Source organism: Lytechinus variegatus, chromosome 5 (genome assembly GCF_018143015.1).
Source record: "Lytechinus variegatus isolate NC3 chromosome 5, Lvar_3.0, whole genome shotgun sequence".
Classification (NCBI taxonomy): domain Eukaryota; kingdom Metazoa; phylum Echinodermata; class Echinoidea; order Temnopleuroida; family Toxopneustidae; genus Lytechinus; species Lytechinus variegatus.
This window is the reverse complement of record NC_054744.1, coordinates 14,342,890-14,360,554: the sequence shown is the minus strand read 5'-3', so window position 1 is coordinate 14,360,554 and position 17,665 is coordinate 14,342,890. Positions and strand designations below refer to the sequence as shown.

General features: G+C 34.3%; 1 protein-coding gene across 3 annotated transcripts in view; it reads left to right on the top strand.

The window, feature by feature from the left end:
* LOC121415518 (casein kinase I-like) overlaps positions 1-5,766 on the top strand; it is a 67,216-nt gene extending 61,450 nt beyond the window's left edge. For all 3 annotated transcript variants that reach the window (XM_041608744.1, XM_041608745.1, XM_041608746.1), the window contains 5 exons: positions 1,273-1,357; positions 2,655-2,803; positions 3,417-3,497; positions 4,456-4,646; positions 5,297-5,766. In XM_041608744.1, the coding sequence (XP_041464678.1) occupies positions 1,273-1,357; positions 2,655-2,803; positions 3,417-3,497; positions 4,456-4,646; positions 5,297-5,351 (561 nt within the window). In that variant the 3' untranslated portion in view covers positions 5,352-5,766. The remainder of the gene's footprint in view (positions 1-1,272; positions 1,358-2,654; positions 2,804-3,416; positions 3,498-4,455; positions 4,647-5,296) is intronic.
* The last annotated feature ends 11,899 nt before the right edge of the window (positions 5,767-17,665 follow it).

The following is a 17,665-nucleotide window of genomic DNA, read 5'->3' as shown; positions in this document are numbered from 1 at the left end:
TTATCATTAATATATGCAAAAAAAGGAAACAATAAATAATCGTACCAAAACATGTCCTGCAAGGTTCCCTTTGACACTTTGCATCAGGCCCAAATTATTTTTGTTATTTTCAGGGTCTCCTTTTAGCAACATACTGCCTGAATCTGCAACATTGGATAACCTTTAATATTGCACTGAATGGAGATATGCACAACCTACTGTCTAACTCTGTAACATTGGATAGGCTTTAATATTTCACTGAATGGGGATTTTCACAACCTACTGCCTAAATCTCCAACGTTCGATAATCTCTAACATTGCAGTAAATGGATAATTTTGGAGGCTCTGTTTTGTTTTTTCCGGGGGTCTTTTGAGCATTCTGGGTGCAAAAACTGGGGTACCTCAGACCTTCATTTTTTTGGATCGTGATCGCGCCAGCACTCCTACCACACTCCTGAAAAAAAAGGAACAAAATATCACACTCCTTAAAAAAGAAAAATCCTTCATCAAAAGTTACTGAAATTTCACATTCTACATCTTTATATTCATGAAATAGACATATATTTTCCATAATTCCTTGCAATTATTTTATTAAGTTGGAAACTACCGAAAAGATGAAAATTATTCACCCCTTTTCTGACTCTGATTTATGATGTAAAACTCGGTAAATATTGTAGTCCCATATGTAGATTTTCATGGTGTTGACCAAGTGTAAAACGATCAAAACAATCAACGATCGTTTTCAGTTAATGAAAGTCTACATGTGAGACTACAATATTTATCGATTGTAACATCATCAATCAGTCAAGGAAGAGATGAATATTCTTCATTTTCCTGATAGTTTTCACCACCAACCAACCAACTAAATCAAAATAATGATAATATCCTAGTTTCACCACAGATGAAATAATAGCTACACAGCTTTTGCATTTACAATTTTAAGAAAAATCTACAACATATGTATTGAATTACATTCGAGCTCCTCAAAAAAATAAGGAGGGCGATTTATTGAGCTCCACGAAATTATAAATGTGAAGGTCTGGTATCCCAAATTTATCATAATAGTGGATATATTTTCTTTTGCAAGATCTTTTCCTGTCTAGTGCAGCCTGCCTCTGACATGCTATCATATCTAGATCATGAGTGAGATGGCTAATTATATCACAGATTCACTGAATCCTTGAATATTTATTATATAAATTTTCCAAGCTCAGTAATGATGTACCACACCCTTGTTTGTTTGGTTGGTTTTTTTTTTTCATCAAGATTGTGTAACTTTTTTTTTCACTCCAGGCGGATACGCTAAAGGAAAGATATCAGAAGATTGGAGACACAAAACGGGCCACGCCTATTGAAGTTCTATGTGAAAACTACCCAGGTAATGTTCTATATCATTGTCAGCCAAGGAGAAAAATCTCTTGTCAATTAATTGGATTAGTCTAACCTGTGGGGGGGGGGCAAATTACAAAATATAACATAAAACAAATCTCATCATTTTAGCTATAATTTCTGGGAAAAAATGAATTTTCATTATTGGATTCACTAAAATAAAATTTTGAAGTTGATGGGACATATTAAGTTGGGGGACACAAATTTACATAAAATTGTTTCTGTTATAATTTTTCAACATCAAATTTCCTGTGATCCTGAATGCTAATATCAAAGATGGAACATATATTATTTTTTAAGCAAATAATTGATTACATAATAGTTGAAAAGAAATCTTACTTTAAATTGTTGAATGATTACACATATTTGATAACTCCTGAATATTAAAGTCCTTGGATATTTTCATAAATTTAAGTTTGCTTGCAATGCTAGGTATAAAGCGCAAGGATTGGAAACTGTTTTTAAATCAATGTAGAGACATTTTTTTTTTAATTTAGCGCTCTTTGCCCTATGCATTAATTTTGTTGTTGGAATATGAAGTATATGGAGTTTGTCAGTCACCATGATCCTGTGTGTTTGACCTTATTTCCTTCCATCAGTTACAATGAATTATGGTTCTTTCCTCATCTAATTAATTGGCAAGGTATTATAGCTTGTGTCAATGAGGCTGTTGTCATGGTAACCATTATGGCATTGTTTCCAGTGTCATTTACCTGATTGGCAGGCTTGTAATTAATTTTGCAGTATGGGAGCTATCAAATAATCGTTTATTTTTATGATTGTTTATAATGCACTGATGCATTTGTCTATATAACAGTATGAATCTTCACATAACTTTAACTTCTTCTTATAGATAAATATCATATACTGTATATGCCTGAATTTATTTTATTTTATCTGTATTCATTGTAAGTTCATTGTAACTATTTTGATCACATTACTTTGTTCTTCTGTTGAAAATGAAAATAATAAATTGAATTTAATTGAATAACAAGGTGATGAAAATGATGTCATAGGAAAGAGGCATTCATTACTCGTGAATATCATTTGTTTCGCATTTCATATATGTATATATATATATATATATATTCAAATACTTGATAAAATAAATATATCAATGCATGAAATATTTGAAATCATCAGGTATTGAAACACAACTTTTACTCTATAGGACTACGACATTGATCACATATATTATCTATCAGCTGTTTAACATACAGGATTTATTTTCTTTGTTACTTCACCATATTACTACAATGTAATTCTTACCTCTTTTTTTTGTGCAGAGGAGATGGCAACATATCTAAGGTATGTTAGAAGACTAGATTTCTTTGAGACACCTGACTACAACTACTTAAGAAAGCTGTTTATGGATCTCTATGAGAAGAAGGGCTATACGAATCAACACGAGTTTGATTGGACGGGCAAAGAAACGGTAAGTTCACCAGCTGAAAGACAGTTTGATGAATAAATTCTGAGCATGAAAATATCTCCCCCTGCTTAAACTGATTGAGTAATATTCTTTATTCGTGAAGTAGTATTCTCCATTTAAGTGATTAGTCATTTCATTAACTGTTCTAATTGTTCGAACACTGGTGAAATGAAGAAAGAACTGGTGTAAAGCTAAGAACATGGTATTGCAAATAAAAAGTTTTGTGTTATATTGCAAATCTTGTGTAAGGCCTTTTAAAGTGTGATGGTGAGTTGCAATCGAATGTAAATCAACTACAAGTTTTTGTTCAGTCAAAGGACTTCTACTTGAGTTTTTGACCTATTCTCGAGTTTTAGATAAAAGTAATTCCTTGCAATGCCACATGAGTATTGTGATCACCTTAGGGCAATTCCCTAAGATAGTAAACCTTTTGGATGTCTGACCCCAGACAACAAACAAATCATTTTAGGAAGGTCAGGCATATAAGGGGGTTGGATGTACATACTTTTTGAATTTGCCTCACAGTGTTTGCTGAGGCTAAGACTGTACTTAAATGTTCATATCTTCGGATGTCACATTTTATTCATTGTGTTGTTTGTTTCTTTTTCTTCAATAGATATCACATGTACCTAGCTCATCGAATGATGGCGGTCAAGCCACACAAGCCAAAGATGGCCGTAAAGATGATCATCAAAGGGTAAGATTGGCACCCTTTTTCAGAAACCTTATCAATGGCAGGTTACAAACTACTGTTATAAGCGAACTTAATAGCGCCATGTGATTGGTCAGGAGTAAATTTTATAAGAATCCAATCTATTGTTCTCGGTCACGTATGCAGCCACCAGCGCACTGCCCATGTCTGTACTAGTACATTGACCAGCAGCAGTGCAGCTTGTTTAAATTACATGGTGATTTAGCAAATCAATTAACATTAGAATGACACTAGTTTGCCACAAATTTATACCAGTAACAGTTGTTGGGTCTAAAGTTATGCGATTAACAATGAGGTATATAAAACAAATGGAATGCTGTGTTCGGATGACGGTGGAAATTATCACTCCTTCTGTGCCTTTTAGCATGGTATGAAATCACCTCGGGGAAAATAATCACACGGTCATCCTCATGAGTAGTCATTATTTGTATACTTTCATTCAGGCCATTGCCCTTGAAGTCATTTTGATCATAATCTTCAATAAACTGTCGTAAGAAAGATGGCAATATTCAGCGTATGATAAAAAGTACATTGTAACACCATGTTCGTGGATAGTGATTAAACTTAGTTGCCCCTTTTCAACCAACGTGATGACCAAGTTCTGTATCATTAAATGCTCTCTGCAGTTGAAGTGTTTGGAAAGTTTAAAAATTCCCTGTGCTTGAATATGATTCGTTGCTTTTTGTCTTTCATCACATCACATCAGGTACGGATATGAAGGACTTCTCCTGTAGGTTTTCTGAACTTTACTTCTGGTAACTGACGATTATCTAGACAGTTTAAACTTATGAGACTTTACATGCGTTGAGAAATGGAGGTATTGAATCTTTCCCCCACCAAAATTTATCCAACAGATGTTTAAACATTTCCACTGATTAAGCTTTGCCATAGTATATTCTGGGTTTTTATGGTTTCATACATTTTATTGTTGTTTCCACTTCAGACAACAACAAACCAAAGGTGGGATGTACCACAGCAGGGTAGGTTAGAAGCCCCAGGGGTAGGTAACCAACCAGGGTCAATCCAAGTCATCAGTTCAACCAACGGTGAGGTAGCGCCAGACGATTTCAACAAAGGCTCACAGGCACCTATCACCACACCTACAGGGGAAGTGGAAGTTGTAGAAGACACAAAGTGAGTACTTGCATATGTTGCACTCGGTGTTTGTGTTTTGAAGAAGGCAATTCCGTAAAATATGTACGTCCAACCCTTCTTTAGCTTGGACCTTCCTGAAATTATTTCAGTTTTCTATGTACTTACAAAAATTTGGAATGCTCTCAAATTATTTTGAATATTTGATGGATTTGCCCAGAGGAAAAAGAGAAAAGTGCTCAGCACACTCCAGAGAAAAGGGTAACTTTTATAAAGAGACGACGTTGGGGAATGAGGATTTGCCTCCAAATTGTTATAAATGAAAACCGTTATAAGATTTTATGATAAGATTTTATTTAGGCTCATTTCATGTTGAAATTTGTGAAGTAAAAAAAAAAATGGGGAAAATATTCTCTATAGAGTGAATCTGAATTTTTCAAGTAATGAGCAGTCAAGAAGTTTATATTTGACATCAGACATGAAACCTTTGTTATCTAGACACCTGTAAGCCCTGTACCGGTTTGTGAAAGTATCAAAGAGCTAGTCATTCTGTATCAATGTACAGACATCAGTGAATATACATCTCTCTCATTATAATTGAATACTAATTAGAACATCAATGTAGTATTAAAGATGTATACCAGTATCATATGAAGGTATGTTCTTACTTTTCTATTATCTGTCTTATCCAGGTGCTGTTGTTTTTTCAAGCGGAAAAAGAAGAAGGGTCTTGGAAGGCGGAAGTAGCCGTCCATGTTTTATCCTTCGTTCTCCAATTGAATGACCCTCTCAACCATATGCTCTCTCATCAATTCTAAGTGGTTATTCTTCTCTTCAGAGTTTGCCATGGGATTGCATCAAGGCATTTCCTCAGACCGGACATTCTGTCATCAGCCTTCCGTGATAAGCGTATGTAGGCATCTACCAAGGTTTCACCGACCTATTTCCCTAAGAATGGTTATCGAATCATCAAACTACCTTGGCAAATGGCTGTTGGTTTGTATCAGGGCTGTAGGAAGTGCCCAAGACTGTACATGCTTTCATCAGAAATCTGCAGCTAGCCTCAGTAGAGTTGTCTCCCTTCTATCGGACCATTTGTGCTAGTTTGTGGAGAGATACGTCTGGATTGTCTGACGGCTTTACTGAGAGCAATATCTGTTTTTTTAAAAAATGTCTCCATGGGATCCATTAAGTTCAACATCAAGAACATCATTGACTGGCCTCTTGACTGTTTAAGGATCACCAGTGAAACCGTGAAGCTTAGTCTTTTATCTTCTGTGGCAAAGTTCTAAAGGGTTGTTCAAAGACCATAATCGCAGTGTATGCTCTTCGAGTTTTAAGATGCAAGATACAATTGTCTTTGGATGTATTTCTGATGTGAACTTACAGTAATCGATCATCCCGTCAGTCAAAATCTCCTGAAGAAATAGCTTTGACTTGTCTTGATTACAATGTTGAATATATACTTTTTTATTTACTTCAAAGTTTGTTGTACTTCATGTTGCATTGTCACTTTCCATGAGAAATCTATCTCCAGAAATGCCAGTACAAGCTCATTTTCATGGAAAAGTCTTTGTCATATATGGATGTAAATTTCAGGTTTTTATGTCGCCCAGATATTTAGAAGCCTTAAACCACCAACGACCCATCATCGTTCAGTTAAATTGTATTTTTGGCTTATGCTCATTATTCGCAAATTATCAGGAAAAAGATCACACGCATTCATGTGACTTGCCATCTTAGTCCACAAATTGTCCATTGCAAATAACAATACATTTATGCAGTCCATGAAAATTGATTTTGATGAATATTACCATTTTTAAATCAAATTTATGCTGATATTCAGCAGTGTTTTATGCCATGATCAATACAACCAAGAATATTACGTTAGTATTGTATCAATGAATATTTTTCCATGTCAAATATTTGTGTGGCTTGTCAAATCAAAGCTGTTCACACATGGTAAATGTTCCATAAACTATAACTTTGAGGGTTTTAAACATTCATAGTATGTGTTGTATAGAAAACATGAAGTTTATGTGCAATTTGCGTAGATTTTTTTTTTTTTGCACTCTTAGTTTCATTTATAAGCATACATGTTTCTTCTTTCTTTCCTTTTTTTGGGGGGAAATATTAATTTTCTCACCTGCTGTGAACATGAGGATGCTATTTCTCGTATTTAAAGAAGGTACTTAAAAACACCCGTAGATTGTGTAGAACCATTTTACATAAAACATTCAGTTGATTCATATCATTCTAAATTATGGAAAGCCAGCACCAAAATGATTATCAACAAGTAGGCTTATATCCAGGCAGACACTTAATACATGTGTTATTGATCGGACAAATCAGTGTGATTCTTTTGTACAAAATGTCACGTGTATATTTCTTGATGATGAAAAATGGTGTAGTTGGCTTGTCATAGTCTAAAGTGATTTAAATCAATATCATCTCTTTATTTGACAAGGCCCTTGTTTGATGGAACATATTTTGAATGAATACTTTACAAAGGTTTTAAAACTCTTGCTGTATATTAAAAGTGGATTGCATTGCTGATCGCATCTTATACTCTCTGGGCAAAAATATAGTCTCTTTAGGCATATGTTAGACGAGGAGACTGAAGTTAAATATTGCATAATATCATCTCATTTCACACTATTTCAGTATTTTCATAAGGACTTCAACAAATGCCGCCCAGAGTGAATATACAGATGTCATGTTTTTTAGATAAATGTTATATTTTTATGATTAGTTTTCATAAAGACCTTGCGCAATATGACCAACCAATTGACAACAACCTCCTTTTTTCATTCTGGAAATAAAAAGAGAGATCCGATTTTTGTCTCGAGTACAGTTCAACCTTGTTTATTCTTTGATCTGGCCTGCTCTTTTAATTGGTCATGGTCCCCAGCAAATTTGACCTCTTTACACATTCAGAAAAAAAATGGTAGCATTAGCAATTTTCCTGTTTTTATTTCATGTAATGTTCATCTTGTACTAACAAAATGACATGATCAATAATTTAGACTTTTTCACAAACTCAAAGAAGGCTTATTCTGCAGTAGATTTGTCTACCCTTTGAGTTGCCTTTTAAATGATATCCCACTACATTCCTCTTGTATCCAGTCATTTCATTCATACAAATGAGGACCGGTCCAAAGACAGCTGGATAACAAGGTTGGACTGTAATGATGAAAGGATAGTGATATATTTATTATGTATCACACGTTTGTGGACTGAACAATTTAGGTGAATCAGAAATCTGTATTTGAGAGTAGAAATAATTGCTGTAAAGACAAACTTCTATTCAAGGAATATGTTTAGTCAGACTTCAAGGGCTGTGTTGCAGTGTGGTGTATCATTATTTATCTAAATCCATCTGAAGAAACATGTCTCTGAACAATCTCAAAGTTTTATTTGAATGCAACATCCTTCTGAGGAGAACCATATATTTTCTTCTTTTTTCCCATAATATCTCCTCATTGAAAGAGTCACTTTATTCCTCCTTGTCTTTTCATTGTATATGTGTGTGTGTTTAAATTGTCTTTTTCTTTTGTCGCTACTATAAACAAGAGAATCTGCGCCATTACCAGTTCTGAACGAATCTGAGTAATGTCAATTCATTGAATACAAAGTGCAAGTTGTAAAATAGTGTTATGTTATTTTTATAAATCAATTTGTAAATTGACTTGGACGAGGTGCTGAGAACAGGGAAACCTCACAAACCGTTTTTCTGTATAATTCTTTCAAGTGGAATCGTTTAGTCTGTGAAATTTCAAAGTTGCAATGAAAAACGCAAAGATTTGGGATGGAGATGTTTAGTTTTGGTTTCATATGCTGTTGTATTTATATAACAAAAAATTAATTGTCACCCACAATTGCCTTATATAACTGTACATTTTTTCATTCAAGTAATTGTTGAAAATACAATTGAAAGGTGAAATTATGCCGTCTGTTTTAATTTGTGGCAATGTTGTAGCTATATTTTGGTTTAACCAGGCATATTGATAACCTTAGGTTATGTAACAGAAAACACTTGTCCGCTCTTACTAGAATTCAAACTAGATTCATATGTCATTGCCATCGCCGTTTTCCTCTGTGTGTCATTTTATATATATACTATGTAGAAATATTCATATAATTTTCCTTTTTTCTTCAAAATTTGCAACTTTACAACTACAAAACTGCACCTTGTGTAAATTAGAAGACTAATGTACACAGATGTGTGTTCTGTCTTTTGGGCATTGGCGTGGCAGTAGGCATGTATTTACTAAAAATACAAGGAAATGTTATGTCATTAAACCATCAGCACACACAAATCAATTTTTTTTTTGTCAGACTACTTCCTTAACTTTAATCTTTATCGTTCTTGCCTCAAGTCTTTGGTCATTTTTATTTTCTAGTCATGTATGACGCATTGTTCTGAGCATCATTCCATTATAAATTGAGTGCGAGAGTGTGTGAGAGTGAGAGAGTCTAACACAATGCGTTGTAAATGGTACTGCTAATGCAAGTGAACAATAAGTTGGTATATATGAAAACAATTTTTATTGTCTTTATGATTTGTTATTAAGAAAATGAGAAAGCATAATATAACTGTACATTTTGTAAACTTCTTATTGAGGTAAGCTCATGATTTCATGAAGATCACGTATACCTAAATGCATTATCAGTTTTTAATTGTCTTATTCAGGTGAAAACCGCTTCTTTCATGCAGTTTGTAGTTTTATTTCTTTACATCTGTGTTTTCCCTGTGTCATGCCAGAAAGAGTGAAGGCCATGACTTGTAGATATTGGAAGTTCCACCATTTTAAACAAAGTACAATATTATGAAATCAAACAACATGTTACATGTATATTGATGTTCTCCATAGGGCATACCTTGGAATGATGTAACATTAATTTTTATTCCATTAAATTTCTTTTTCTATGAAATAAAAAAAAGGTTTAGAAATGATGCAAGATGCGATGTATATGTGAGATGTAACCTAAATGTTTTTTCTACGTGATTTCAACAAAGGCTATAGTAAGAAGAGTTTAATTATAACCACCGTTTGTAGGAGCCACTCATACACACATTGTAATGTATCAATAGTCTACATCCATGTCCAAAATGTTCATAAAGTTTGTTAGAGTATTACTCCATGGGTTCATAATGTTCCTAGAAATTCACCTCTATTGTAAGAGGGCCAGAATGACATAAATTCACGTTTTTCTGTCTGTGTTTATCTCCCAGAGTTTATGTCATTCTTGCACTCAGCTAATGGTGTCAACCCTTCCCAGGTCTGTAAACCATTTACAATCCAGCCTGAAATTTTATTTTTCTGAAATTGGCCTTATTATTGACTCTCAACAAAGGAGGTACAAATTCAAAACCAAAACTGCAATGTAAAACGTTGCATTTACCAATGAAATTCTTTTTGAGTGTTCCTATGAATGTCATATTTACATTGTATTAATCCCGAATATGCCATATTTCCATTTATAATGTTTCTATTAGAATATGGCTGATATTTCCTTGATTCAAAATGATGTATCAGCATTACAACATATGTCTGAGAACCGTTATGCAGATCACCGACGGGGATTATTTCAATTTACTGTTTTCAGTACCGTAATGTGGATTGATCAAACAGAAATGAAACCATTTTATGCTATTATCTCCAGCGCGTGTTGTCTCTTCTTCTTAAATGCTATTTGTACACTATTTGAAATGTTTCACTCTAATCATTTCAAGATTAAATACTTGAGAGAAAGAAGAAGCCATGAAAGAAAATGTGAATAAAATATGTAGAAATTATAAAAAGCTCCAGTTTATATGTCTTCCTTTGTCTGTGTGGCTTATCAAATTTACAGTTAATTGACATGTAATCCTCCTTTTACTCTCACTTTGTCTCTCTATATCTGATACTCTTCTCTCTCTCTCTCTCTCTCCATCATCTTTTTGAAACTTGTCCTTCCTTTCTTTTTCTTTTTATCATTTTTCCTTATTTCTAACCAGCTGAAAACAAAATACCCCGCTCTTATACAGAAACACCACAATATTCTGGTGATAATACCCCGGGGGAGGGGGGGGCCACTTCCATTCACGAGTGGATACCATGCGCAACCATGAGATCTCAAAAAGCAACCTAAACACGTATTTTCCATATTCTGAAAATGCACTCCTTTACAAGTATTGGCGTGTGACACCCTACCCTTAACAAGTATTGGAAACAAAACGATACTATTGGCAAGTATTCCCTGAATAGAACACCTAAAGAAGTATAATATTTCAATGTTATGTTAGGGACGTCGTTTTTACCTTTACCTACATCATTGGATTTAGTACAGCCCAACTCGCGCAAATCGTACTCTTAACACAGTGTTGACTCCTGGGGCAAAAGTACATCCTTTATAAAACATTTTAGTCTTGATTTTTTATATCCTCGCAAATATTACCCTAAACACAAAGCTTTCCCACCAAAATAGATACCCTTTTTTCATTATTTTAGTGTTTTTGACACCCTTATTATGTTACGTACGTAACATGCCCTTTCTCAAAAAAGACATCCTTTTTATGTGTTTTGGGGGTCATGCATGGTATCCACTTGTCAAGTGCCCCCCCCCCCCCCCCTCCGGTATTACCAATTCACATCAGTTGGCACCTTCCAGGACCCTGGCATATGTGCTCTAGAATACTGACTAAGATGTATATGAACAGGGGCTAATACACAGTGAGTGTTCATCTCCAATAAGCTGAAGTATCATTCATCAATGTCAGAGAGGAGATGATTTATGTAATAATTAGATGCATCATTTGTGATATGCTGTATATGATTAGAGTATGAGTTTGCTTGAGTACAATATTATGGCAATGCTCTGTTTTGTCTATCTTCAAAATAAGGGTTCAAAAGTAAAAGTGCATGATATACTGTTAATTCATTAATTTCACTGGCCCTCTTTCATATACAACCATCCAAAGGATTACTTCTATAAAATAGAGCTCTTTTAACAAATAGCCATAGATTATACCATGAACCTAATGGGACCATAGATTAGGAAACTACAAACAGCATATCAGACTGACTTCACATACACCTGAACAAGAAAACAATTAGTCTTTTTTCAGGGATAGCAAGCCTGGGGCACAGTGCCGCCGGCCTCCCCGCCCCTCACTTATTTAACCAACTAAAAGTGCCCCTTTTTCCCAAAGAAAAATGCTCCCTTACAAACTTGTTCATTGCCCATTTCATCTTAAAAGGACACGTTTTCTCTGTAACAAGTGCCCCTTTGCCTTCTTATAAGTGCCCATTTTCATATCGGATAATGACATGGTGACTCGGTGGTAGAGCGTCTGCCTCATGAACGGGAGGTCCTGGATTCGATCCTCGGCCTAGTCATTCCATAGACTTATAAAAATGGGACCTTCTGCCTTCTTGCTAGGCGCTCAGCATTTAGATTGGAGAAGGGTAATAATAACATATAATGTTATGCAGGGCCCGCTGGTAGAGCAGTTTCCTAACTGAAGTGGCTACCCTGGGTAAATAAAACATTATTATTATTATTATTTGCCCTTCTGAAAACTGCTCTTTTTATGCCCGATCAGCACCCGCTTTCTTTCCTGGTTTTTGTTCCCTTCTGTGCATCTTTAAATTGAACAAGGTGGTTCACAATCCACGAGTCTTGCCTGATTTTGCGATCAATACAATATGCAATATGATCTTTTGACCCCTAGATGACCTTTGTGGTATTACCCAATGATTATTTGTAGGCCAACCAAGTATAAACGCATTTGATGCAGATTTGATGAACAAAAACTTGTAAAAGGATGGACATGACCTCATGTCATTTGACCTTTTTATCCTTAGTTGACCTTTGACCCCATCACTCTCATGAACACTCATGTGGTATTACCCAGGTATCATTTGACCAAGTGTAAACATAAGTGATGCAGAAATAAAGAAATGAGAACAGTTTGAATAAGAACTTGACCTTTTGACCCTAAGATGACCTTTGATCCCATCATCATCAAAAACACAAATGGTATTACTCAAGGATCAATATAGCAAGTATGAACATAATTGAAGAAATAAAGAAAATCAGAGCAATTTGAAAAAAAAAATTACCTTTTGATACTTACATGACCTTTGACCCCATCATCCTCAACAAAACCCAATGATCATTAATTTTGAACCAAGTGTGATCAAAATTGATGCAGAAATGGTGGCAGCACTGTATAAGACTTGGTTCTTCTAAGCTGTCTCCACATTCTTATATTGATATTTTTGTATATTACTATGTATATTTATGTGTTTTCATGAATGAAATAAATTGAAATTGAATTGAATTGAAATTGAAATGAGAAGAAGTTGCACAAAAACTTCAAAAAAGGATGGACATGACCTCATATCTTTTGACCCTAGATGACCTTTGACCCATCATCCTCAACAACACACGTGTGGTATTACCCGAGGATCCCTTGAACCAAGTGTAATACAAAAAAAATGATGCAGAAATGAAGAAATGAGAGCAGGTTGTACAAAAACTTTAAAAAAATGATGAACTCAGCAGTTATTTCGTTTCTGCAGGGGAAGCAGATCCGGGTTGGGATAGGGTGTACACTCCCCCCCCAAAAAAAAAAAAAAAAAAAAAGAAAGAGTAATAATGATAATAATAATGATAAATAAATTGATAGATAAAAAAATAAATAATAAATAGATTAAATAAATAAATAAGAATAAATAGATAAATAAATAAATAAATGAATAAATAAATAAATGAATAAGTAAATGAATAAATAAATAAATATATATATAAATAAATAAATGAATAAATAAATAAATAAATGAATAAATAAATAAATAAGGAGTTTTTGCATCCCTCTCAAAATGAATGTTATAGCTTTTTGTCTGCAAGAAAGGCTTAGCGACCGAGCAAGAAAATGTGCTTTGAACTGTGAGAAAGCACATTTTCAGAAAGAGAAAATATCTATTATAGTTTATTGTTTTCTTCTTCGAAACTGGGCAATGTAGCATGATTAAAGTAACCATCTCTTTTCATATTGGGAATATAAAAATAAATGAACAACGACATTGGCATAAATCCATATGATTATTTTCACCATGCATGTATATAATTTGAAAATAGATACTGAAAGAATATTGTAAGCGAAGATTTCGAACATTGTTGATGATTACAATAATATATTAGGGCTAAGAACCAATATTTATGTTTTATTTCGATTTTGAATGATGTATTTCATTCCATTATAAAAGACCACAAATAGTAGGGGAGCATTTGATATTGTGTCCCCTATTTTGGGCAGGGGGATGCGTCCTCCTACCCCCCCCCCTCCCCGGATTTCCGCCCATGCGTCGTCTAATGCATTGCATATGAAATTATTTAGTACATATTATTATAAACAAGTAATCCTGTGCGATCGAATCAAGAGCAAACAATAAATATTAAAGTGGTATTTTTAGGGGTGGGGTACAGTGGCGTACCGTGGCTCATGAACCAGCAAAAAAATTTAGTCATTAAGTGAGCGCGCGAAGCGTGCTCAGTTGCTGGGTATACTGACCTACAAGAGACATTTTAAAGACAGTGCCACTAAACGGAAATGTCTCACACTGCATGGTCAAATAATGCGAGCGCGAAGCGCGAGCTTAAAAATTTTTGATATTCAGACCTAAAAAGGGACATTGTAATCAATCATTTGCAATCATGATACGTACCTGTCACGCTAAATAATGCGAGCGCGAAGCGCGAGCTGAAAGTATTGACCCCCAAATAGGAAGATTTTAAGGACTTTATTTTAGGAATCTATTAAGATTATACACATCTCACCGTAGTAATCTAATGCGAGTGCCAATAAGCGCTTGCTGATTTTGTCAGAATTACATCTAAACATGCACATAAAGCACTTGTAATCATGATTAACATACCCATCTCACTAATCAAATCTTGCGAGCGCGAAGCGCGAGCTAAAAATTTTAGGAAATTCAGACCTGAAGAGGGGCATTTTAAGGCTTGTTTGTAGGAATTTACGAAGACCATACATAGTTCACTAACCAAATGATGCGAGCGCGAAGCGCGAGCTGAAAATTTTCGATATTCAGATTAGAAAAAGGGACATTTTAAGGACTGATTCTAGGAATTCATGCATGGAGAGCAGACATATTTCACCAATCCACTTCTGCGAACGTGAGCACGGACAGGAAATGTTTTATATTAAGACCTTAAAATGGGGCAAAGTAGTAATGAAAAAAGAAGCATACTATTGTACATAAAACAATAATAACTCGAAGTGCGAGGAAATATATTTGGCAGTTTGGTGTATGTTGACTTGCAAACGGGAGGTTTTTAATAACATGATTATATTTCTCGGTTAACAGACAATGCGAGCACCAGATACATTAAAAAAACATAGGCCCTGAGCAAATTATGTTTCATAAAGTTATGAAAAAATGTTTCTTATATAATATAACATAACATAATTATGATATAATATAACATTATAATGAACAATAATGTCTTCTTTCCCACCACGTTTCTCTTCCTTTCTCCCTCTTTTTCTCCTTTTCCCCGTTTTTTTTTTTTTTGGTCAGCCGATTGGGGGGGGGCACGTGCCCCCATGCCCCCCGTTGTTACGCCACTGGTGGGGTATATAATGTAATGAGTTGAGATACTCATGACCAGCACATATACTTATGACCAGAACACGTTGTTCTTGGTCATAGGTTTTTCAACCATTAGATGATAATATATTCACTATTATAGGTCTTGAAAATCGCAATTCTTATTATTTGGTCTTGAGAGAAGTACGATTTATGGACCGAGCTGAAATTTTACAGTCAATCAAATAAATGGAAAATAAAAGATCCATGTAACGCAGACTCTATTTCACTGTAAGAGAATGAAATTAGAAATAAGTGACACTGTTTAAAAAAAAACGCAAATGAGTCTTATACGTTATTTTTTCTCATGTTACTATTGGGGTATATGGGGAAAATAGAGGCAGAATAATTATAATTAATTACAACGAATACTTATATAAAGGACCGTCAATGAAAGTAAAAGACCACGAGAGAAAGAAAAGACAGGGAAATAGTTAAATATTTGTACGTTTCACTCTTTTTAATTATTTTTCTTCATATGCATTTATATTTTTCTCTCCCCTTGCTATTCAGTTCAGTTCAGTTTGGTTTATTTCATTTCAACTCAAATCAATTTTAACAGCAAAAGAAATCATTACAAAGATATAAGTGAATATGCAAGTATATACAGTATGACAATGTAGCATATATAAGTAAATATATACAATAGACACGAAACAATATAATCATAATAATAATGATATTTACGATGAACTAGATAATCTGCAGACTATTCATGTTAAAGAGTTTTGCATATGATTTATTTTATTCATCTTTACTATTTAAATAAATGTTGAGGAAATGGAGGGATCCACTAAAAAGCAGGGCTTGTTGAGTGTGGATTCCTCAAAGAATAAGTTAAAAGACACGTTTGTAGGTATAAGTATAAATGCAAGAACGAGAAAAAAAATCGTAAGAAAGCTATTGTGATGGATGGAGTACGGAAATGATGGATGAAAGTGAAAAGATAGATAACCGAGAAGAAAGACTGGTGCACCTGTGTGGATGAAAGAGAATGAAGGGGGGGGGGAATGAGGGTGATGGCAGATGAAAGGGAAGGACATAGAGGAAAGAAGAGAGAGAGAAAGAGAGAAGTTGGGTCCTGAGCGCTCAATTTGGACTTACTCTATAAGATTCGAGAATGTGCTTTTTTAGCTTGATTTTAAAACAGTTCAGACTAACGGAGTTAATGATGTCGTGACTGAGTGTATTCCAGTATTTAGGACCGTAAAAGGAAATTGTTTTTTGTGCGAGTTGAGTGCGGGTACGGGGAAGGTGAAAACGGAGTGATTGTCTTGTTGGGTAATTGTGAATGGCGTTATTTTTTGTAAACATGTTAATTAATATGTTTGGGAGTTCGTTTGAATTCAATTTGTACATAAATTGCCCTGTTTGAAAAAGAAATAGATCTGGAAGTTTTAAAATATTGGACTTGTAAAATAAATTGTTAGTATGAGAACGATGAGGAGCATTATGTATAATTCTTATAATGTTCTTTTGTAAGATGAGAATTTTGTCTGTAAGATATTTGTTGGCGTTACCCCATGTCATTATTCCATAATTCAGATAGGGAAGTATTAGGGAGGAATATAGTGTAAAAAGTGTTGATTTTGGAAAAAAGTGTCTTATTTTATTCATTATACCAATGTTCCTTGATATAGTTTTGGATATATTTTGAATATGAATGTTCCATTTCAATTTATCGTCTATCATGAGGCCTAAAAATTTAGTAGAAGAGACCCTATTTAGAGCAGTATCGTCCAAAAGGATGTCTCCAAGTAGATTTTGCAAAGTGTTACTAAATAACATAAAGTTTGTCTTCAGGATGTTAAGGGATAATTTGTTTGCTTTAACCCATTCAACTACATGTCTCAGTTCACGATTTATAGTAGACAATAGTGTATTTTGGTTCGCATGGGAATAAAATAAGGTCGAATCGTCTGCAAATAAAATGAAAGATAGAACATCTGAGGATTTATAAAAGTCATTTATGTATATTATAAATAACAAGGGACCTAGTATACTACCCTGTGGAACTCCACAATTTATTGGTCGCAATGCAGAACTGTGATTATCTATTTGTACAAATTGTTTTCTATTCGATAAATAATTCCTGAACCATTCCAAGGCTTTCCCTCTAACACCATAGTGTGACAACTTTACTAATAGGATATCATGGTTAATTGTATCGAAAGCCTTGGAAAAGTCCAGGAATATTGCAATTGTATGTAAATGTTGATCAACGGCATGTGATAATGTATCGATGCATTTCAATACCGCTTGAGTTGTATTGTGATTTGCTCGAAAGCCAAACTGTGATTCGCAAAAAATATTATGTTTGTTTAAGAAGTCTGTTACTCTAATAAATACGATCCTTTCCAAAACTTTGGATAAGGATGGTAACAGTGATATTGGTCTGTAGTT